The following is a 24,341-nucleotide window of genomic DNA, read 5'->3' as shown; positions in this document are numbered from 1 at the left end:
TTAAGAGTTGATGTGAAATGGAGTTTCTCTCTTCCTCATTCCCCCCCCCCCTCTCTTTTTTTTGTTCTGTGAGGAACAACTTTTAAAACCTAAAAGCTTGTAATAAGTTAACTGAGTAAACTTTCAAAACCTGTTTATTCTTGAGATATAATTATTTTATACCAGACTAAACACAAGCATTCTTCCTAGCATCACCTTCGATTACCCAAAAATCCACGAGGTGAAGTGGAAAATTACAATAAGGTCACATCTGTGGTGAGGCTAAATGTTAAACATAACTTCCTGGATTAGTCAAAATGGCCCCAGATAGCTGTGGCAACAGCAACTGATCATGATGCGTGCGTTCACCAAGCCACAGGCAAAATGTAAGTTATTTTTTCAGTTTCTGATTAGTTTAGCTTGAACAAGTCACTGTATTTTTTGCTATATTTTAATTTTCTTTCGCTCATCATAAGCCTCAAAAACAGCTGGTGGGAAACTTAGGTGGTTAGCCAAAACCCTCAGCCTTAAATAATATTATGAACAATTGATGCAACATTGCTTTTGTTCTGGTCTGAATGAGATTAACACATTTAGTATCAAAGCTTTTAACAGTTTTCATTCAAAGCTTTTAACTGTTTTCATTCTTGGGCATTCCAAGAATGTTCAGGTATTCCTGGTAATGTTCAGGTATTTCACAGTTTTTGACTATCAATATTTAAATATAATAAATATAATGCTAGAGTCTTTGAAAATTATTTGCTAAATAAATATATATATATAATCACATTAAAGAAACTAAACATGTATTTTTTTGATTTCCCATGTTCTTCTCAGGTAATAAAACACATAATAAACCGTATCCTCTGAGATATAAACCTGTGCTACTGAACATGCACACCATATGTGATAAAACATTATGACAGCAAAAGCAGTTAAGACAACAGCCATTACAGAGACTCTATAATCCGCTGCATCATGCTTTCTGAAATGGAGGGCAGAAAAAGTGCAGTAGAAGATCTGAAAAGACAAAATCACAATAACTTATTTTGCAGAAAGCGAAAGTTCAGATTAACAATTATAAATCTCTGCCGGTTAGGGATATGATTTTAAATCTAGGTCCACTGCATACATAAATGAAAACCCTTATTTGTGTAAGTTACTCTTTGTTATCCAGTTCAATGCAGTTTTATTGTTTGTTTCACTATAAAAACCCTATAATTGTGTTTGACTGAATTATATTTTGGAGTGTACCATATTGCTGTCAGGAATGTTATTATGATATTAATGTTTTTGGAATTTCTTACAAAGATATAAAACGATGTTTATAAAAAAAAGTAACATGATAGACATAGACATGTAACAATTCATAAGTAATTTGGCTAATTTGTCAAATTACTTCTCAAGTTTCTTCAGTAATTTAATATATACATTATAAATTAATTATCATAAGTAGAAATGCACTTTTATTTCTCTTACAGTGTTTCTTTGCTGTCTGGTAGCAGAGACACTAGCTACTATCTGTCATGGATCTGCTGGTATGTTTGTAAACACTTATAATACCTTACTTTTCTTTAAATGTTTAAAATGACTGGCCATAAATTTTAATTACCCTTGTTTAATGAGTAATGTATTTTTTAAACAGGTTAATTATTGTCTTTTAACTTTTACTCAGTGAACCTGAAGCACATTATGTGTTTATATATCTTCATTTTATCCACGTTTCTCTAGATTGGATGACACACGACTGCTTTACCTGCAGGGACAAGATCAGATGCCCAAAAATAGTGAGGATTTTTGGACCTCATGACTCTCTTCTCTTTGAAAAAGAACCTGAAGAAAACATTCCCTATTGTTCTGGAGTTCGTCGAGTAGAAAAGAACTGTTCAGTGTGCCATTCCAACTCCAACATCAATATCTACTGTCCAAAAAGCATCCAGAAATTTGAGGCAGAGATGAATGGGCTGAAAATTACCAACATATCTAAAGGGTGTAAGTAAGGCATTGCAAAACATTCATCTTTGATGATAAGTGACTGTCATCACTGAAATAATATTGTTTAATAGCAAATCTATTTTCTACTGTAAATTGAGAAAGCATACATATCCAGTACAGACCAAAAGTTTGAACACACCTTCTAATTGAATTCAGTTAGAAAGTGTGTCCAACCTATATGTGTTTGTGTGCGTGTGTGTGTGTAATTTAAATTATTTATTATTTATTTTTTTTGTAGGTGAAGAAGAGCAAAACACTAACCGTACATCCCATGGACTGATTACTGGTGCAAGTACGCATACACACACAACAGAGGCAAAAAACATAAGCTCACTATAGCCTTTATTTTTAAATCAATCAGGACATGACCTCCTAGGTGATGGCATATTTAACTACGATTTGATGATAAAACACCCATAAGTTATTGATGCATCGACTCCACTAGGCTTTTGAAAGATGTCCAAAAGCTTAAGGTGCATATGATTCCACTCTTTACAGTGTTAAAGTTACACTGATCTCAGCGTTATCTTTTCAGAGTGGATTTTACTTTGACTAGAGTTAAATTGAGTTACAGAGTAAACTTGATTAACAACCAGAAACATAAAATTATCAGCCTTACTTTTCAAGTGTTATTCTAATTAATATCCAATAGCGTAACATGACAAGCTACTGGACTGTAACTAGTCTGACAGAAGCAAATCTGCGGCTTTGGCTATTTGCCTTTCTGACCAACATTAGCAGGCAAGGTGAGAAAAGTGTCTTGTCCATGGATGCTGTTTTAAAAACTATTTTAACTCTTTTTACACCAACACTGCAAACTTTGGGGGAGCATTTTACACTCCCTGTTCTTGAATTAACTCTTGAAGTTCTGACTTATTTTCTTAGTCATCACAATTTGGCTCCTCTCAAATTTGCTGACCTATGAGGACAAAATGCTTACTTATTCACTAAAAGAGCAATATTATATCACTTCCCCTGTCAGTAGTATGTGTGTAGTAATCTACTTTTAAACAGAAGATTCACTTTTAAATTGAACATACATATTTTAAATATATAACAAAATTAACGTTAATAATGCTTGATTTCTGTATCCTAATAAAGGCCAGATTTCTGCACACACTGGTTTAATCTTTGTTGGTATGTATTACTGTGTATGCATTACATCTACAATGCTATAAAGGTGTACTTTCTGAAAATACTTTACTGCTGTTGACTCAGTGGGTGACAAAAATATGTTTCTATATTACAGGTCTTGTTGTCATCTTGCTTGGATGATCATACACAGTGTAAGTTTGATTCATCACACAACTTTCAAAACATTTTACTGAAAAACTTAATCATCCTAAATTTTGTTTGTGCATTGACATCTGATATTTTCCTGTCTTCATAAAAAAATGTATCGATGCCAAGAAATGAATTATGAGCTTTGAAAACCCCCCAAAACATTTACTATACAGTAAGTGTGCTGGTGCTGCAGAGACATACAGACTCAGAAATGTTTTACTGACCCCTAGAGGGAAGAAGTAATCCATCCATCCATCCATTTTTTCTTTCCCTAATGGGGTCGGGAGGGTTGCTGGTGCCTCTCCAGCTACGTTTCGGGCGAGAGGCGGGGTTCACCCTGGACAGGTTGCCAGTCTGTCGCAGGGCAACACAGAGACATACAGGACACACAACCATTCACACACACACTCACACCTAGGGAGAATTTAGAGAGACCAATTAACCTGACAGTCATGTTTTTGGACTGTGGGAGGAAGCTGGAGAACCCAGAGAGGTTCTCTAGCTTGCACAGCTCCCTGTGCAAGCTGGAGAACCAACCATGCACAGGGAGCTCCAACCATGCACAGGGAGAACATGCAAACTCCATGCAGAAAGACCTCGGGCCGGGAATTGAACCCAGGACCTTCTTGCTGCAAGGCAACAGCTCTACCAACTGCGCCACTGTGCAGCCCGAAGAAATAATCAATTCGCCTGAAAAGGAGAGCCAAGACATGTTTCATCTAACTTTAGGGCTGATTCAAGCCACACTTATTGTAATGAATGACATGCTTAACTAAATTTGACAGGGAGGAAAGACAGGTCATTTAAATCCAAAATATTTCAACCACCAAAATGGATTCTCTATTCAGTCACAATCCTGTCAACTTTGCTTGACAGCAGCTTCTTAACATTTACAGTATTTTTAATCATTTGTTTTCTGTCATTTCCACAGATGCTCATCAACATGGGAAGAAAAGAAAGATGTCAACACATTTCAAAAAATGTTTAATTGATTATGATTTCATTAAATAGTAACTGCAGGTCTGTTTACTGTTCTGTTTTGACTTCCAGTTTTAAATTAATCCTAAATAAATTAAATCTGAGTTCATTTTAGAAATAAATAACCAGTTATGTTTTTATTTCACTTTATTGCTAAGCCTAATATTATTCATACCTCTGGCAACAATATGTTTCTTCTGACTAAAAATAACATTATTGTTTTGGAGCCCAGCAAGAATCAACTTGAATCTGATAGAGAACATGTGGAAGGAGCTAAAGATTATGGAAGGAACTATAGATTTTGGTAATGGAAAACTCAAAGATTTGTAACTCAGAAAAATAAATACTCAAAATACCAGTGTAAACTGTTCTCCTTTTCAGAATTAATCCTCTTTTTTACATTGTTTTACTATTTCTTTATCTACACTGTTAGACTTTTTATTGTAATTTTACAGTAGCTTACTGGCAACACTGTTGCCAGTAAGCTACTGTAATTACCATTCTACAGTACCTTACTGGCAACAGTGTTGCCAGTAAGGTACTGTAATTGCCATTCTACAGTAACTTACTGGCAACAGTGTTGCCAGTAAGTTACTGTAATTGCCATTCTACAGTAACTTACTGGCAACAGTGTTGCCAGTAAGTTACTGTAATTGCCATTCTACAGTAACTTACTGGCAACTTACTGGCAACAGTGTTGCCTGTAAGTTACTGTAATTACCATTCTACAGTAACTTACTGGCAACTTACTGGCAACAGTGTTGCCAGTAGGTTACTGTAATTACCATTCTACGGTACCTTTACTGTCATCATATTTCACAGTTAATTTTTACTGTGAGTGTGCTTTGCAGTTATAACTGCTTTACTGTAAATGTAGTTTATAGCATAAAACTGTAAATGTATTTTATAGTAAAGCTGGTCTACTGTAAACTTGTTTCACAACATAATGTCAGTTTTACTGTAAATTAAAGTTTACATTTTTTAATACAAGAATATTTTACCATAAACCGAAAAATTTCATAAAAGAAATTTTAGTCCAAGTACTGTGAATAAAAACAGGTATTTATTTTCAGCAGATTTGTTGAAATGAAATCCATTTGTATATTCACAATGTCATAAAGAACAATGTCACAATACAATATAATGTGCTATAAAACAACAAAACCATAGAACACACTACAGGTCATGTCAATATTTTTATGGCACATGTATGTAGCAACATGAACGTGTGCATCAAGTACCAGCCATAAACTATTAAAAGACTGACTTTAAAAAAAAATATAGAATATACTTAACTTCATTTGAATATGAACTGTATTTCATTCAATATGGACACTTGAATGCATCTGGATCCAATAACAGTAACAATCTTTACATAATCTTTTCTATTTGTTGCACACTGTACAACAAAAGAACAACAACAAAAATTGGGCACTACAAATTTTATGTACCACATCAGGTATGCACCAACATGAACACGTATATCATTCAAATGGTGAACAGTCAAAAACCAGCAGAGGCTGCATTGTCAGAAAGCAGTTAACAGTAGCTTAAATGTGCTCTGTTACACAATACATCACAATAACAGTGCAAGTGTGATAATGTACTGTATGGTAGGCATTCATATCAATAAATATTGTTATATCAGATGCATTTCCTACATTAGAAGAACTTTTATTCCATTCGTCAAACAAAATCAGTGAGATCCATCTTGTGGAAGCTGAACTGTAAAGAATAAGACAGACGATGTGGGAGGTCATGAGATGGTCAGGAAGTTATCTACATTTTCAAATCGACAGGAAGGCTGACAAATTAAACTGAAGTGACAATGTCCAAATGCATAAAACCATTGGTATAAAGCAGCATTAAGGTGATAATTTGTTTAAAAAAAAATCAATTGCACTGAAGTGATAATAGAAGCTGCATAAAGAATGAGCAGGACTGGCTTCACTTCAGGTTTTTGGATTGTTTATGGCAAAAGCAGTCAGTCAGTCTTCACTAATTCAAACGATTGCGTACTGTATTGAGACCCTGCAAATGTCCCCAAGGAGACGATGAAATACAACATGTCATAACAATCTTTTTAGTCATTTTGTTGGTGGACAATAAAGACAATAAAATAATAAACATTTGGTAAAATGCTTACCTAGTTGGAAGTCTTCTATTCAAATTCAGCGAGTCGTTGAAGGAAGGTGTTGATCCGGGAGTTGACACTGACTACTTTCCTCTTGACTTCCCGTCTTGCGGCTTGTACTGACTTTGGCTGTGCATTTGGTACCAACATCTGGATTGATCCTCACAAAGAATCTTTTAACAGAAATAAAATATATTAATTGTATTTTTTAAAATGAAGACATACAATACAGCAATCAGCTATGGTTCTTCATCATCAGTCAAACTGTCATTAAATTTAATTCATAAATGGTTTGGTGTAGAGTACTTACCGTTGTATCATCTCCAGCGTGGTGGATGCTGACTCCTGATACTCCAGATTGAAGTCATAATATGACCCAAAAAGACAGCAAGGACACTGGCAAAGTCATGTAGTTGCTCAGGCTTGAAAAATACCTTCTCCTCCATACTGACCATCCACCGGGTTGCAGACATCAAGCTATTTCCTAAAATAGACAAACCCTTGTCAGGCTAACGCTAGTGAGTAAAAGTACAGACTACCATAACTATTACATACATTGCTACAAAAAAATTATAGTGATAGAAAATATTCCTCTTACCAAGCATGATTACCCTTGGTGTTGTAGGTAAGGTCATTTCCATCTCAACAGACATCTTGGTGGAAGATACCTTTGAAACATAAAAGGAAAACTCTTAAATATGAATTACTGGTAGTAATTTATATTTAAAGGGCCAGTTCACCCAGATTACAACAGGTTTTTGAGAACCTCACCCCGGAGACTAGACTAGACTTTACCCCTACATCCTGCTACCACTCAGAAACAGCGGATGTGAATGACAGTTTGTGAGGCTAAATGAATTTTTTAAAGCATTACATTCCACAAATACAGTATCTGAATGGCTAAGTACAATATGGGTTAACAAAATGTTTGTAATTTGGGTGAATTGATCCCTTTAACAAATTAATTGAACAATTCTGATTTAAGATGTGTGTTTTAAGTTAAGAGTCGATATAAAATTACATCAACCAAGATGAAGATTGAGTCTTTTTCTTCGAAATGTTTTCTTTTTCTCTGACGGAAGTAGGACATTGCTCTATTCCACAACGAAACTGATAATTAGCTGTGTGTTGATGTTTCTTCACATGAGTACAAAATTCTCTAAATTATGAAGTACAAATGCTGCAGAATTTACACCTGTACATAATTGCACCTGTTAGTACTGACTTAACTTTAAATTTGCAAGAGCATGGTTTAAACAGGTGAACAGTCCTTATATGTAACCAGGGTTGGAAATTAACTTTTTTGTCCACCTGCCACTGTGGCTGAACCAACTCAAAAAATAACAGAAACCACTTGAATGTTTTCCACCTTTGTCCTCATTTACAGACTCTTATACACTATGTTGGAGATGTAATGGTACTTTAGCAGGCTAACTAGCTGTAGCAAGCTCAAAGTTATAGATTAGGTTAGCTGCTCCTCTACATTTCCAGACTATTTTGTGGCTTCAAATATGTTTGAAGAGCTGTCTTTTTACCTGTTGTCTTGTCTTTTCAAGAGTTGAAACTATGTTAGCACTCAGCAGGACAGAACTGCACAGCCACTTGGAGGGAAAAAGCTTGGGAGTTAAAAAAAGTCATCTGACAAAAAGAAAAAAAAAAAAGAACAAGTTAGAATTCATCCTTGTTGACCTAGCTAATCTGCACTCTTAACATTTGCAAGGTCATGGTTTAAACAAATGAACGGTTATTAGATTATTTTATTATCTAATAAAATAATTAGATAATTAGTTATTAGTTATTTTTTTTAAAAAAGGGGGATCAATTATCAGTTAACGTTATATTGTTCGACAAAGGATGTAACAACAATGCTAACAGACACTCAGCACTGAGCTTATCTCAACCCAAAGCTAGTCGTTCGAGGAAGATTTAGCAGCAAAAGTCAAGCTAAAACCTTCGGTAAAATTAGCCCCTTAGCTAACGTTAATTCCGAACCAGCTCAAAAAATAACACCATCATATTTTTCTATCTTTCACCTCATGCTAAGTTATAGCATTATAGCATGATGCTATAAGTTACGTTAGCTCCATCTAAAATGTACATATCCAGATTAGGTTTTGGCTTCAAACAGTTTTCTAAGAAGTGTTTTTTTACCTGTATTGCGAAGAGCTGAAGCAGTGTGAGCCCACAGCACGGCGACAGAGCTGCACTTGCACTTGGACGGAAAAAGCTTCGGAGTTTAAAACAAACATCATCAGAAAAACGTTGGAAGCGAAGCCACCCTTGATGACGTAGCTAGATAAACTGCATATTAATGTTAGCTAGGATGTGAAAAAAACAAAAGTACATGCTCTCTTTCTGCCTTAAAAATATGTTAACCACTAAAGGAGTAAAAATACAGAAACAGGGAACCACGATGAAACATCTATGATGACCGTTGGAAATCAAATAGAATTCTTACATGGCCAGCGCAAAGACATTATTAGTACAGTACCACTACTGCAATGTGTAAACAGTAAATTACGGCAACTTCAAAACATACAGTAAGTTAATGTAATACTATGTACTACACCCATAATGCAATGCAAATTACAGTAACTAATTGTAAAGATGTTTTATGTTAGTTTTACTGGGCATTTTGTGGTATTTAGCTGTAAAAAATACAGTAAAGGGTAACAGTGCAAGACATTATAAATACAGTACCACTACTGCAATGTGTAAACAGTAAAATACTGCAACTTCAAAACATACAGTAAGTTACTGTAATACTATGTCCTTTACCCATAATGCAATGCAAATTACAGTAACTAATTGTAAAGATGTTTTATGTTAGTTTTACTGGGCATTTTGCGGTATTTAGCTGTAGAAAATACAGCAAAGGCTAACAGTGTATAGCAAAAGTGTTTTAGCTATATCTATAAAACAATACATATTAAGTATCTTAATTGATTAAAAATGTTATAAAGTCATGCTTCCAGACTCAGCCACAGTGGTGACAGTCAGTGGGAAAGGACCTTTTTTTTAACTGGAAAAAATACATAGACAAGCAAACATCATGATTGAAATGAAGCCAAAATATGAAAACTAGTGAGCATAAAATAATCACAGATGTGTAACACAGACTCAGAGAGCTCTAAATATAAATAGTACCAAAACTACACATATAAAATGAAAGAACAATTGGAGAAAAGTTATTAATTGGTCTTAAAAACATTGTTACATTGAAAGAAAAATATTTATAGGAAATTCTATAATAGGTGGTTATATCAAAGTTAAGCTCAAAAGTTGCAATTAATTTCCAAAAACAAAGTTATATTAGGCTCTGGTTAATGGCATAAGGTGGGTATTGCCACAACAGATCTAAGAGGTTATTTGTCAAGTCAAAAACCAGCTAAAAATTTAAATACCTTTCATGTAGTTTTGTTGATTAAGTCACAACCAGTCATGAAACTGAAACTCAAATGTGAAACTGTAATTTCTAGAGTTTGATCTAAATTTGACCACATGAGTAGCCAGATCAGAGATACAAGGTAAATGTGCTGCTGCTTTACACAGCAAAGTTAAGGGGACAGTCACATCGTCATCATCATCTTCATCTTCATCTTCATCATCCATCCAAGCTGCAGGTAGGAGTGCCATGTGATTTTGAATGGAAATGCTTACATACTACACTGATATTATCACCAGGTTATTCAAGCTCTGTACAGATGTTTCAGAAGAAACTACAAATTGCTCACAAACAAAAAATATACATACCTAATGTGACGGATAAATATTTAAGATGAGCAATGTCACTTGCCTAACAGTAAAGTAAATCAGAGGCCATAATATATAATCAATGTTACATAAATCATGAGTGTAGTTTTTAATTCATCTAGCCTCTTAATTTTTCCAGCAAAATGTGTTAGAGGAATTAGCCTGTATCCACTTCACTCCTGTTTAATAGGCATAACTTATGTATGGTGACATTTGGTGCATTCTGTTAATAAGTCATCTACAGATGATCTGAGGATGTGTCAGCTTCTTGACATATCCCATTTCTCACTGGGATACCACTGCCTGAATTAACTTCCAAGAGATTGTAGAAAGGACAGGAGCAAGGGTTAAAACTAAGAAGTGAGATTCATCCAAAATTGCTATGTTGCAAAGTCACATGCGATGTGTATTCAATTGGCTTTCTGCTTTAGACAGCAATTATAGTTTTTATATGGATGTAAAAAGCTTGTACTTCTCATCCTTAAACTTATGACTGACATTAAGATGAAACCCATTCTTTATTTCTCTCTCTCTCTGTGTAAATACATATCTTAATTTCTTAAGAAACTAAGAAATTAAGATATATATATATATCTAAGATATATATATATATATATATATATATATATATATATATATATATATATATATATATATATATATATATATATAAATATATATATCTAAGATATATATATCTTAGATATATATATATATCTAAGATATATATATATGTATAGTTATTTTAGTAATTTATTTCAAAACATGAGTCATGATATGTCAAATATTTATAGGTGATATATTTCAAGTATTTCTGTTTATGTCAATGATTGACTTATTGCTATACAAAGCTAAAATTAAACATGTCAGAAAGTGACACTTGTTTTCAGAATCTTTTTTTAATTGATTTTATGCAATATTCACATTTTCACATATTTTATATGACCATGTGCGAAAAATAATTGACTTTCAGGTTTTGATCTAAATTACAGAGACGCAATAAGAGTTTCAGTGGTTTCAATCTATGAAGCACCTGTATTTACTCATTACACGCAGTCTGTGTATTAGTATTTGGGTCCTTTTGAAGCACCCTGTACAATGCCCTATCTCATCTTGGTAGGGGGGGGATTGTAAGCAAACCTTCCTTTTCTACTGGTGCATTTACAGAATGTCAGCCACAGTGAAAACTGTTTTCAGATGTTTGGCTATAAGGCACAACTTTAAGGACTTCATTACATAATACACCATATTTGATGTACACTTATTCTGATTATTGTAGAAAAGCAAGGTTTCACTGAGCAATATGAAAGATAAGCCCGTTATCAAACAGGCCGAAATCACCGAGTGAAACATTGACAAATCTCAACTTTGATGGCAGTGCCTGGATCGTACCAAGTAGTTCCGGGTAGGAGACACTTGTGAAACTATATTTTTCCGGCTATATTTTTTTTTACTGCAGTGAAATTATGAAGTGAAATGACACAGTTCAAACGACTTTAAAGCTCCTAATCAGATTTGGGGGATAAGTATACACACATCAGAAAGAAAAACAAGAAAAAAAAAGGATACCCCCTTGTGTTTCGCAACATGTCTGCACATTTACCTGTTGACTGTTTTTTTAACATGAAGCATTCAGGTGCTTCCTCTTCCTAACAGGGCGTTCAAAATGGAGTGGGCGCTGCCTGGCTGAGATTAAAATACGTGTTTCTGCAGTATTATTTGTTTTTTAAAAATTACTTTGAATTTGTATTTAGAGCATTTTAACTAAGTCATCGAGGGACGAGAATTAAAAATGTTTTGGACGGTCTTCGTCGCCGTTTTAATGGCGACAGGTGAGTCGGCCTGTTTGTCGTTCAGACAGGGTGGGCCCTTCCTTGAAATCCGTTGTTTTTCTGCGCCTCTGTACAAAATAACTTATCTGTTGGCCTACAGAGTAACAAATAGTTTTCTGGGTTGTTACGGTTATTTGTTGCAGATTGTAAAATTATGTATTTAATCCACAAAGTTATTCAAAGAGTTCAATTTTAATACTTAAGCCTTTGGTTCCCTTTTCGTTTCTCTGTTGCTTTGTGACGGAACATTGTAATTATATTTCCTAAGAGCATGCGTCAGATTTTGTGGGTAATTGTAGAAGAAAATAATGTCTAATTTGTGATTTTGACTCTGAAACTTTGCCCTCTTAAGCCTAATAAAAATGTAACATTTCCACATAAAATATATTAAAGTTCATTTTGTAAGCTATTCCGAATAGAGTCAGCTATGCATTTATTTAGAAGACGGATTGAATCCACATTTTAATCTTCTTCGAAGCGACGTTCCTCTTCCTACAGGCCTGTGAAAACGGGGTGAACACATTAGAGTAGATATTTAAATAGCCCCAACTCATTTATGTGGCCAAAGATACATGTACTAAAAATCAGAATGGCAAAAGCTTTTATTTTGACTCCTCGGCTTCATAATATATCAAGGGAATGGGCATCAGTGGGACATAACTAATGTGGGTCTGCCTGAAAGAATGACGCATGGTTGTGACTCAACTTGCCCACTCTTTGAGTGATACGATGAAGAAACGTTGTTTAGGCACCACACCTTGACTATTGCATACTACAGTGATTTACATGATCAAGTTTGCAAAAGCAATGTAATATTTTGACAGTAGTAGACCTTTTTATTGACTTATAATATTTTCTAAACCTTTCCAGAGTCTACTTTGGCTATTCAGGTTAGCTGTCCTCAAAAGAGGTACGTCGTCATGCTCTTCCAACCTGTCACACTCAATTGTAAGTTCACGACGAGTGCCACTGCGGATCCTATTGTCACATGGAAGTACAAATCCTTCTGCCGGGACCCCATCCAAGTGGCACTTGGCTCCAGCAGTTCGAATACCGCCATCTCTCAGACCAACATTAACCCCAGCAACAACTGTCCTGACGAAGACAGAACAATCCGTACTGTGGCAGTTAAGCAGGGCGATTCCATCTCACTGGGCAATGAATATGCAGCTCGCAAGATCACCATTATAAACAGTAAGTTAATAAACACTACTGGATAAATCTTTACTAAGGGTTGAATGCAGTATAATAAAAAAAATGTATTTTGACAGATGAACTGGTTTTAGAAAAAGAAAATGATCAAGAAAAATAGGTTTCTTAAAAATGTGGAGTTTCTGTATTAAACATTGATGTCAACAAATCACACTCAAGTTACACACTCAAATCATTGAAATATTTTCTGCTTCAGTTTTTTTTTATTGTTATACAGCATATTTGCTCTGTCATAGCTTTGTATAATTTAATATCAGACATTTTATCTCGATCTGCCTTTCGAAGTGATGGGTTCAAAAATATGATGAAGACAAATCATTCTAAAACATGCTAACTAAATAAATAAATAAAGTGCAAAAATTATAATTTCAGAACAAGTAAAACAATTTTGTGAGGTAGAGTTGAGAAACTACAGTACAAAAATAAAATGTTAAAAGGGCATCTGAAGCTGAAGTACTCATCACATTCCTCTTATTAAGCTAATTCTTTTTTTTTAAACTGCTATTGGCACACTGGCTACCTGAAGAAATGGCCCTACTTATTGATTGGATATATCTGTTGTACTTGTGTTAAGGGAAGTTTTGAATTTTTGTATAAATCATTGTTGCTGGGTTGTTGCTGTCAGCACCCTGATGCTTGTTAGACCAACCCTTGTGCATTTTTAGAAGGTACTTTTCTGTGTTGCACTATATAAAAATTATTTAAATATAGTATTAAAAGAAACAAAATAAATCTTACTTAATGCACTTGTAAGGTTTACTTGTGTAATCATGTGGTGCTTGTTTTTATAAGGATTTGGATGATATTTTTGTGAGTCATCTTGTTGGTATCTGCCTCATTCAGTAAAAATGTATTTTTCACTGCCATTTCAATCTATCCTCTGTACATTTTATATTTTCTTTGATTTTTTTATTTTAGGCACCACTGGAAATTTTATATGTTCTAGCAAAATAATAAAAAATGTAATGTCTTGTTCACCATTTCTGTGGTAACGAGGATGGGGCTTTGCTTCATCATAACTGTTTTGAAACAGCACTGCTGCTTTGCAGCAAGAACCTCTCTGGTTGAAATCACAGCGTGGTCCATGTTTTATTGTGTGAAAGTACTGCCATAAAGATGAAATTCAATTATAATAATGGTAAATAATTTAAATAAATTCTCCCTCACAGAGGCAGACCTACAAATCTCTGAGACTCATTGGGGGGAAAGCGGTGTTTACTACTGCACTGTGGTATCATCCCAGGATATTTCAGGGACTAATGAAGGATTCACTGAATTACTTGTGCTTGGTGAGTTTTGCTATTTTAATTACTTCATTTTATGTCTACATTTCCTGATTATTATTTTCTTTTCTCACCATCTCTTCTCTCATTTCTGCTCCCATTCACTAAAACTATTACACATTCAGAAATATAACAGTAAAAACTAATAATTACCAAAAGCAGTGTGAGCAACGCTTAGTGTGCAAGTTACTGAACTATTTGGAAATTTTGTAGTCAAGAAGATATTTTCCACAAACCTGATTAAGCAGCAGAGTTAGATACCACCCTAAAGTAATTGCAGCTTTATCTGTCTTTCACAGAGAGAAAGACTAATACTACTGACCTCCTGCCTGGCATTGACTTACTGGTTATGGAAGGTAGTACAATATGTTTGTGTAAGAGGAGTAAAGGATATTGGGTGCATTAGGTTTCATTCTATAGATGGGATGTTTCTGCCCTCTGACTGCTTTACCGAGGGACTTTGAGCTTGTGTGCTCTCCTTAAATAAAATGAACAATTCTCAACTCTAAACAGTTTTAATATAAAATTGTGAGAACAATTACCAAGTACTCTCATGTTTTTAGGGACGGTGCACTTCTAAAAGTCCTGATGTAGACAAATACACATCACATTAAGGAGTTCTTCTCATCTTCTTTTTTTATATATCTTTATATTTTCTGAACTGCATTTCTTTCTTTTCAGTTGCAATATAAATTTAATCACTGAACAACAAAAACAACTCTGTGCATATTTCTTTATTTGTATGCAGGTTGTTTTTTTTCTTTCTGTTTTGTTTTCCATCCTCAGTGTCCCCTGTGTCTGTGTTATGGGCTGCCTGAACAGACATGCAGAGTAATCTGGATTTACCAGTTTGACATGTCCTTAAAAATGTTCACTTTAACATGTTAGAGCTCAAATGTTTTTTTTTTTTGTTTGGGTTTTTTTTTTTTAAGCACCAAATTGGCTTTTCATAATACAGACTTTCTTCTTTGCTGTTCTGCCTAGATAATTAATACAAAGTCTTTGGTAATAAAAATTTCAGTTTGTTTTTACTTTTTTATCTGATTCATTTCCTCCTGCTTTGTTTGTAGTATACATTTGTATCTACAAACAAATGTGTTTGGCTACCTATAAACACCTTTTTGGTTCATGGGTAGTGTAGTGTTCTTTTTTTCTGGAGTAGAGACAGACTGTAAAACCTTCAACATTATGATATCATATGCGTCTCTCTTTCATGCACACAGACTGGCTACTGGTTCTTCTGGTAGTTTTGGGCTTCTTTTTGCTCCTTCTTTTGATTGGGATCTGCTGGTGCCAGTGTTGCCCTCACACTTGCTGCTGCCTCATCAGCTGCCCCTGCTGCCCAGAACGCTGCTGCTGTCCGCGAGCATGTAAGTATCAAGTAGAAAAAGAATGAAGATTTCATCTTGTTAATATTTGGTTCTAGTGAGACCTAAATAATGAGTTATCAGATATGCTTTTAGTTGATTATTTTACTGGCTTTTCACTAAGTCTTGATCTCTTAATCATCTCTTAATTGTACTTGCAGTCCCTGCAAGTGGAAATTAGCATTTTTTTTTTTTTTTGCTATGACCATGTGCCATGCATCTCTCCTTAAGAAAGGTTAATAAAATGTCGAACATTGTTTCTGTAAATAAACCATAAACAGTATTTTTTGTACATTCTGGTTAAAGGGAATGTGTATATATGTTTTTAAAGCAATACAAGTTAATATTCAAGAGGCTCTTAATAATAATTGTACACCTTGAGTCTGATTGTATACTAAAACTTCCACGACTAAACACAATTTGGAAAATTAGATTTTTAATTTATTTAGAAGTCCATCAGACGTGCACTTATAAGTTCTTATCAAATATTATTTTCTTGTTTTCTTTTAGGTATTATTCATTTTGAATGATTTAGATATTTTTGTCACCAGTATCTATGCTGCCAAAGAGAGGATGTATTGCAAGTCTTTGGCTTCTTAATTAAAAGTCCTCCAAACTACATGCTGATGATCTATTTAAAGGTCTTAAATGGTGGAAGTTCTTAGTACTGCTGCATTGATTTTTGTTTGCTGCCCTTCTGCATGGTTGGATTTTATGCTTTCTGTCCTTGAACAATCTTTTAACTATGAAACTACTTTGTTTCCAAATGTTATCTGCTCTCTCCCATTATGTTGCAGTGTATGAGGCAGGAAAAGCAGCAAAGAAAGGTGTGCTCAGTCAGTATGCTCCCACCATGTATTCTGCCATGTATGCTCAGCCTGTGTACGGCGGCTCACAAGGTAACCAGTCTGTCATGCCCCTGCTGCCCATTCACAACGGAGTTGGACAACCCCAAAGCAATTATGGCCACGATTATGATGGTGCCAGCTCAGGTAACTTTACAATAAATAGTGTGACATAGTGGATGTTTTAATTATTATAATGACATGAACCTAAGTAAGTTTTTCATCTTTTTTTGCAGTGGGTCAGGGATCTCATGTGCCTTTGCTGCAGGACAGTGGAGGAGATCACAGTGAGTTAAGGAAAAATAACATTCGATGTGTCAAGGTGTTTATGTGGGGTGGGGATTGTCCCATCTTGATGTTTCAAGTGGCTTTGCTTAGTTGTGAAACGACTAAAGTTGGCTTTAAGAATGGAAACTGGGTAGAATTTCCTCCACCAAATTCAAAAATAATGTTTAGATAACTATAAATTATTAAAACATTAATTCTCAAGAAAAAGCCATTTGATGTACATAAAAACATTTTCTTTCTTACGTGAATAATTTCTGCCCCCTGGTGTCTCACTTTGGTATCGTGTACTAAAGTGTGTATTCTCAATGGTTCTTCAAAGTATTTAGCAACAAAAAAACAGCAAATCATGTAGGTCAAAGAAAAGAAATTATAAAAACAACCTGCAAACATCAATGGAGGAGCCAGATGCACTCACAAAGATTACATTTCATTTTGTGATTTAAAAAAAAAAAGTATATATTTTTTTATTTATTTGCAGCCTGTTATATAATTTTTGATTTAATGTTAAAGCATAGCTAATTTCCTTATCTATATATTTCTGTTCTTGCTGATCTTTTTCTGTATAGCTCTTATTTACATAAAACTATTGGTGATGGAGGTTAAGTACAAAGGTTTACATTTTTAAAATTGTAAATCAAACATTTCTGCACTGATCAGAAATGACAAAGTGAGGAACAACTGCTTAAAAAACAGCACCACGTTATGCTGGAAACCCTCACATCAAGGCCTGTATAAGAATGGGTTTTTGACACAAAGTATGTGTTCTTACTGTATTACTTGTTGTAATGGTATACATAAATTAGAATGAAAAAGTCATAATTATTTATGTGCAGTATGATGGACTTTTTTCTGAAAGACTAACCTGAATCAGTATTCTATTTTTTTCAGGATTAAGAGAAGTTTCAAAAGTGGCTCTAATTCTTTAGCGATAAATATACTCCTTTTTTCCTCCACAGCTCGTAGTGGTTATCGCATCCAGGTGGACCAAGATGGAAATGCAACCCGGGCCATTTACTACATGGAGAAGGAGCTGGCCTCATTAGACCCCTCCAGACCTGCAAACTACAGCCGTTGTGAGTGACATCCTGTGGTTTTGTCATATTGGTTTACCACGACTTACTCTTGCTAAATATAAATCAAGTTTCTGTCAAAGAGTCACTTAATCATTGCTGGTGGGTTCAACATGTTACTGAAGTAGTTCCTTGCAATTCTTCAGTGTCTGAAAGAGTTATGACCCAAAATATTCATGTTTACTGTTTAATATTTTCCCATGATAGGAGAGCATGGAAAATCTGTATCTATTAGAACATTTTACCTGTCCATAAAATGAAAAAGTAAAATGAAATGTAGTTTTTGCCAACAACTCTTAAAAATAATCTTCTAAATAAATTTTGACATTTAATGGACTGCCATGGCTTACTGTATATTAGTAAGCCTCGTAAACTATTAAATACATAGTACCATATATAATCTTGTGAATTTAAAGTATGAATCAAGTTTTAAAAATAAATACAATAAATAAAGTAATTTAAATTTAAGTAATGTGAAAAAACTAAATACATTAGATCTTCTTTTTTTTTTTTTTTTCCTGACTGTAGATCTGATTAAACTGCCATTCTCATTATGTGGAGGCTGCTGTGGTTTCAGACTCTCCACCCTCTCTGTTTCATGTTTTCTGAGAAATCAAGTTACAGTTACATGTGTTGATTTTACCTTCTGGTTTCAGATTAGTTTTCAGCGACTTCATGATTATTTTTTTTTCCTTACACTTAAAATCCTGAGTTTTTTGTAGTTTTGCTCAAAACTAAAGTACAATAGTAATAACATTTGAACCCTTTTTTGTTGTTGTTTAAAGTGGTTAAAGTTACTATGGAAATTCTTTATCATTAAAAAATAACTTTATAATGTATTTTTCTCAAACACATGAAAGTTTATGTGGAAATTATTGCCTTTGTAAATTTAAGGAAAGCTTCAGATGTAATCTGTGATTCCTGTACAATACTTTCTGTTTGGTACTTTGCTTCTACCTAAACTTCACATCAATATTTCTCTGTATTTTATTTATTTATTATTTTTTTCTAGTGGAAAACATGAGCACAGTCAGCTCCCTGCATGACAGCGTGGAACCTCGAGGACGCGGTGGTCGCCCACCGATGCCCACACTTTACGACCGAGACGAAGCCATGAGCACCATCAGCAGCGTTTCCCAGCAAGGGCAACGTCGTGATGACTACCCACGCCATGGTGGAGGTCACATGAGTAATCAGGCACGTGCTCGCTCTTTGGATAACCTAGATGACATTGGACGGCAACACAGAAACAATTACCCACCTCACAGGGGCCCCGATGAGCCCAGAGGTAGAAGAGGGTAAGTCTTACCTTTCTGCACAAATCCAGTATTTCACTATTCTGTCTCCCAACGATGCAACCGCACATCAAAAATTTTTCCAAATCTTTTACAGGCATGAATAAATAACTGCAATTTAACGTTTATTACTACATTCTTGTGTTTTAAGTGTTTTAACAGCACTTGAGCTGATACATAAGTTGCAATTTTCCAGTAGTTTCCTCCACTCCCTCTCAGTTAATATCTCTCTTTTCAGGTTAACTGAACAAACTGTGTTTGGTAAAGTTATTTCGGATATATTTTCTGAGTGAGATGCCATTTTTAGGGCAACAGTTAAATAGCCACAGTGTAAGAGTTTTCCTTTAATTTACTAACTGTTTTGTGGTGTCAGACATTAGGCTCACAACATGACACTGAAGAGCAACTGTCATATCAGTTATTGGATACTGCATTGAAACAAAGCCACATGTTTTATTTCAGCAACGCCTCTTCAGTCAGATTTAAGTCAATGCATATAAAGATTCTTGTTGCTTTTAAATATGCCTCAAAAATCTTATAAGCAACCAGTCTCCACTTCTCAAGTTTACCAGCTGTTTTTAGAAAAAAAAAATTTTTTTCAAGTTTTTGCTTAAAATCTACAGTTTTAAAATAAATTTCTGTTTGTCAACATTTGGTCAAACCATAGCTTTTTATACAACAAATGACTTCAATAAATTTCAAATACAACAGTTAGCCACATCAAATGTATACATATAGCTAGTCCTGTCCCGATAAATGATAAATCAATTAATCGTACGATAAATTAAAACTATCGACGTAATTTTAATTATCGCCTTTATCGTCTCTTCCAGCCTTTTTCTCTTTCTGTTGATGACACAGAATGAAAAAAGGCTCAACTCCACTGACCCTCCCTTCCTCATTTCCTTAGTGTAATGTCCAGTTCACACTACACCATCTTAGAGCTGTCGGCTGATTGTCGGCCCATTTTCAAAACCTGGGAGATCACACATTAGCCGACAGAAATCCAAGGTATAACGGTTCGATCGGGTTCTGTGGTGTCCTACAATGAGCACAAAATAATGGCTACAAGTCCAGTTTACTAATTTTAAAACCAGGCATTAATCAATGCTTTACTACAATCTGCCTGCAACGCATGTGGCTCTAGTGTCAGCGTAACGTCCTGACTGAATGAAAATCATTAGAACCTATTCATGTCACGAACGAAGAACAGCTGAAAAGTTACCGAGTTCATCAGCAATTTCGCTCCAACTCCTCCCCTCGTCATTTCTATATTCTTTGGATGAAATGTTTTCTAAACATTAATGTTGTTTCCACAAATCATCTCTAATGTCCGCTGGACTTGGGGTTGCTGTGTCAACTGTTTGTGATTCCCCTCTGTAATTTCCCCTCAGAAAGCGCTGAGGAGAATCCCCGCTTTCTGATTGGCTACCTGTCACATTAGTGGGGAAAACCCTGATTTAGATCAGACCGGCCACAATGATCTACCATAACACCACACACACTACAGGATGATAACAAGCGACAATCTTGGAACGATCAACGTTCTAAGATTGTCATAAGGGGAAAATGTAGGTGTGAACTAACATGTAGTGTGAACTATTGCATCATGTAGTCGATGTGCCAATCTTTATTTAAATCTAATGATTACTGAAGGGCAACATAGTATATAGACTTCATAATCGGCACTCTTTTGGTTTAATGTAGTATTTATTTCCACCTTGGTGTTTTTATTCAAGTACATTTTTGTTAATGGAGACTGAGAATCCATTTTATTTTTGTTGTTTTTGGTTGTTTTGATTATCAGTTCCAGTGTTAAGTGTTCTTTTGAAATAAAGTGTATTTATCTTTGGCAGGAAATCGCATGTATGATTATGTAATTCATTTCCATTAAATCAATGTACAAAGGTCTTCAAACAATACTATCGTCTATCGCAATAGTTTTTGAGACAATTAATCGCTCAGCAAAATTTGCTATTGTGACAGGCCTACATACAGCCCACCAACAGGAACAGGAAGGAGACAAGGTCTATCCCCTGGAATAGTTTCGGCAAAAGATTTGATCACTTTTCATGGGTGGAGATGGAAAAGTTTTAACTCCATAGCATCACCCACTAAAAAGAGTGCAACATCACCAACTGTCTTTAAGATATATTTTTGAAAACAACCAGGAAGTCAGCAGAACTACTGCTAAAGTTTACTTACAAGAAGAAGAAAAAAGTTGTACTAATGATGTGGAAGCTGTAGCACTGAGTAGTTCTACATTGTAGTCTTATGATGTTCAAAGTTTGCTCTAGGTCAAAAGATTCGACCTGTAGATCAGAACTGCAATAAGAGTGTTCTTGCTGTCTTATCAGCTCTGATGATGAGTGGAGCAGCAGCGCTCGCAGCGGCTATGATGACCGGCGACGTCGTGACTACTCCCCTGATGATCGCAGAGGAAGAGACAGAGGGCCACACGCCGGGCGCCGTACCCATAGTCGCGACGACCTCATGGAGATGGACAGGGACCGTACGTACGGTGGCCGCACCAGGGGTGGCAGGGAAGATTATGATGACAGCTTTCTACGAGAGGCCATGGAGAGGAAACGGCTGGGGGAGCAACAGAGGGCGCGCAGCCAGGAGCGACTGGACAGTGAGAGTGACCGGTCAGAATGGGGAAGGGGACAACGTGGGCCACCACCACTTCCGCTGAACCCGCCGTCTGGAATTCCTGGTCACCGGGACGATTACCCACCACCTCAACCGCCTCCGTACAGTGACAATGAGAGCGTCTCATCTTCAAAGAAAACTAACCTCCGCAAGGTAAGTCACGACTTCTAAATGCTTTTAGAAACTTGCAAGTAAAGGTTCTGACTCAAAGAAAACAAATGGAGACGGATGTTGGTGTAAGTAATATACTGCTGCTAATAGATGATTCTGATGGCACATGAAATGTCAACTTAAGATCATTTCATCTGTTAGTGTTTTACAGCAACTCAGTCACAGTGTGGGGTGTCACTCACTTGTGACAATAAGGCTAGAAAGAAATATTTTTAACCATCTTCCCTATAATTCATAAAGAAAAGTAGGAAGGAGCTAAACTTGGTAAGAAAAAGGAACTGAAATCGGTCCCGTTTCTACTGAAGTCTTATCCCAGTGCAAGGCATATTTTGTTGAAAATTGGAAATGACAATGTTGGAGCATGTGATCTTTAGCAGAGCTCTACAGAAGCAAACAATTAACATCCCTTACATAAATCATACAGAATTACCAGTTTAATTGTAGATAACTCAATGCTGAAGAATGTTTACTTTATTGTACACATTTAAGTTGTAGAAATAGACCTACTGCTCTCCTACTTATTGACTGACTAACTACATAGAACAGGAAGAGAAAATAAAGATTATGACTTTACAGAAAACGCTTCTGAAGCATGTTTTTTGTAGATTTATGTGGTTATTTTGTAAAATTGAGATATCTGTGCTTGCTTTGCAGAATGGAGCGGTGAGTCGTGAGAGCCTGGTTGTGTGAACCAAACTTCAATGCAGCTTTGACCGATTAATAAAGATACAGTTGGTTTCTAACATTGTAAATATTACTCCCACTGCTAACCCGATGTCCTGATTTTATTTGTTTGGTAGTTAATTAAAAGTTGTGTTGTATAATTTTGGAGGTACAACTCTGTGCCACCTAATGTATAAAAATTGTGGCTGCCACAAGTGCCTTAATGTGTACAGAGTTACAGCTGTAGATTCTAAATCATTTTAACCATCCCGTTCTGTTAGTCCATTTACATCTTGACTAGTTCAAGTAAATATGCTTCAGTTGGGTTTTAATACTTTGATCCTTTGAAGTAGTGAGTAGTTTTTGTTAAATTGCAGGTGTTTATGTAAATTTAGGGGTTATGCTGTTATACAAGGTGCTTTTGTACTTGTGTTTTTTTTATGGAAATATGTATGTTTAAATGAATTTGTTTTTCTTATTGACTACCTACTCTTTCATTAATTTTTAAATGTGCTGTTTTAATTCATATTGAGATGTACAGCTGACCAGTTTTATGCTTTGAACATTCAAATATGTGATGCAATCTAATTTTACAATAAACATGATTTTTTTTTGCTAATCTGTGCATTGAATTTAAACAGTTTCACCACTAGATGTCATTATGTTGTTTATTTTACAACTGTAATGGTTCTGTTGTACACAAGCTTTTTCTTTATCAAAATACGGAAGAGGATTAGGGCCACGGAAAAAATAAAAAAAAGAATTCTGACTTTAAAGTCAGACTTTTTTTTTTTCGGTGGCCCTAATCCTCTTCCGTATCAAAAGCACTAGAATGGTAAGTAAATCTTCTATTTTGCATAATTTGACATTTTTTGTTACAAACTAAAGTTATATCTGTAGTTTACTCCATTTTTAACTGACCCAGGCTGTACATAATATCTACATCACCTTTTTATCTTGACAAGTGAGTCAAGGTTTCACTTTTTTGTAACTCTACTGACTGCGAGTCAATTTGATTGGCTACATATTAAACTGGCTCCATGTAAGGTAAAAATTGCCTCCACCTAAACCACATTTGGGTTCCAGTTACCCTCAGTTTGTAAAACAAGTTTATTTTCTGATTAACTGAGTTGAATCAACTTTCTGATATTCCAGCCATCCCTTTTCTTACACCCTTGTCCCCTAGTGGGGTCGGGAGGTGCTGGACAGGTCACCTGTCTGTTGCAGGGCAACACAGAGACAGACGGGACAAACTACCATGCACACACACCTAGTGAGAATTTAGAAAGACCAATTAACCTGACAGTCATGTTTTTGGACTGTGGGAGGAAGCCGGAGAACCCAGAGAGAACCTATGCATGCACAGGGAGAACATGCAAACTCCATGCAGAAAGACCCTAGGCCGGGAATCGAACCCAGAACCTTCTTACTGCAAGGCAACAGCTCTACCAACTGCGCCACTGTGCAGCCCAGTTTTCTGATATTGTAGAACAATATTAAATTTAACTGCAAGAAATGTTTTGTGTTGATGCAATGCAAA

At 35.4% G+C, this 24,341-nt stretch overlaps 1 protein-coding gene across 2 annotated transcripts; it reads left to right on the top strand.

Annotated features, from left to right (window-relative positions):
* Positions 1–11,747: 11,747 nt before the first annotated feature.
* lsr (lipolysis stimulated lipoprotein receptor) lies at positions 11,748–23,420 on the top strand. 2 transcript variants are annotated; one of them, XM_044116396.1, is made up of 11 exons: positions 11,748–11,955; positions 12,826–13,149; positions 14,337–14,456; positions 14,750–14,806; positions 15,674–15,820; positions 16,615–16,809; positions 16,899–16,949; positions 17,907–18,023; positions 19,033–19,318; positions 21,673–22,120; positions 22,793–23,420. In XM_044116396.1, exons 1-11 carry the CDS (start codon positions 11,916–11,918, stop codon positions 22,826–22,828), a joined length of 1,821 nt encoding a protein of 606 aa, XP_043972331.1. In that variant the 5' UTR covers positions 11,748–11,915; the 3' UTR covers positions 22,829–23,420. The 2 variants fall into 2 exon arrangements, with proteins under 2 accessions (XP_043972331.1, XP_043972332.1); XM_044116397.1 differs by lacking the exon at positions 14,750–14,806.
* Positions 23,421–24,341: the final 921 nt, after the last annotated feature.

The sequence above is a fragment of the Gambusia affinis genome, linkage group LG05 (genome assembly GCF_019740435.1).
Source record: "Gambusia affinis linkage group LG05, SWU_Gaff_1.0, whole genome shotgun sequence".
NCBI lineage: Eukaryota > Metazoa > Chordata > Actinopteri > Cyprinodontiformes > Poeciliidae > Gambusia > Gambusia affinis.
Note: the sequence above shows the minus strand (reverse complement) of the source record. Positions and strands in the feature narration are given on the sequence as shown.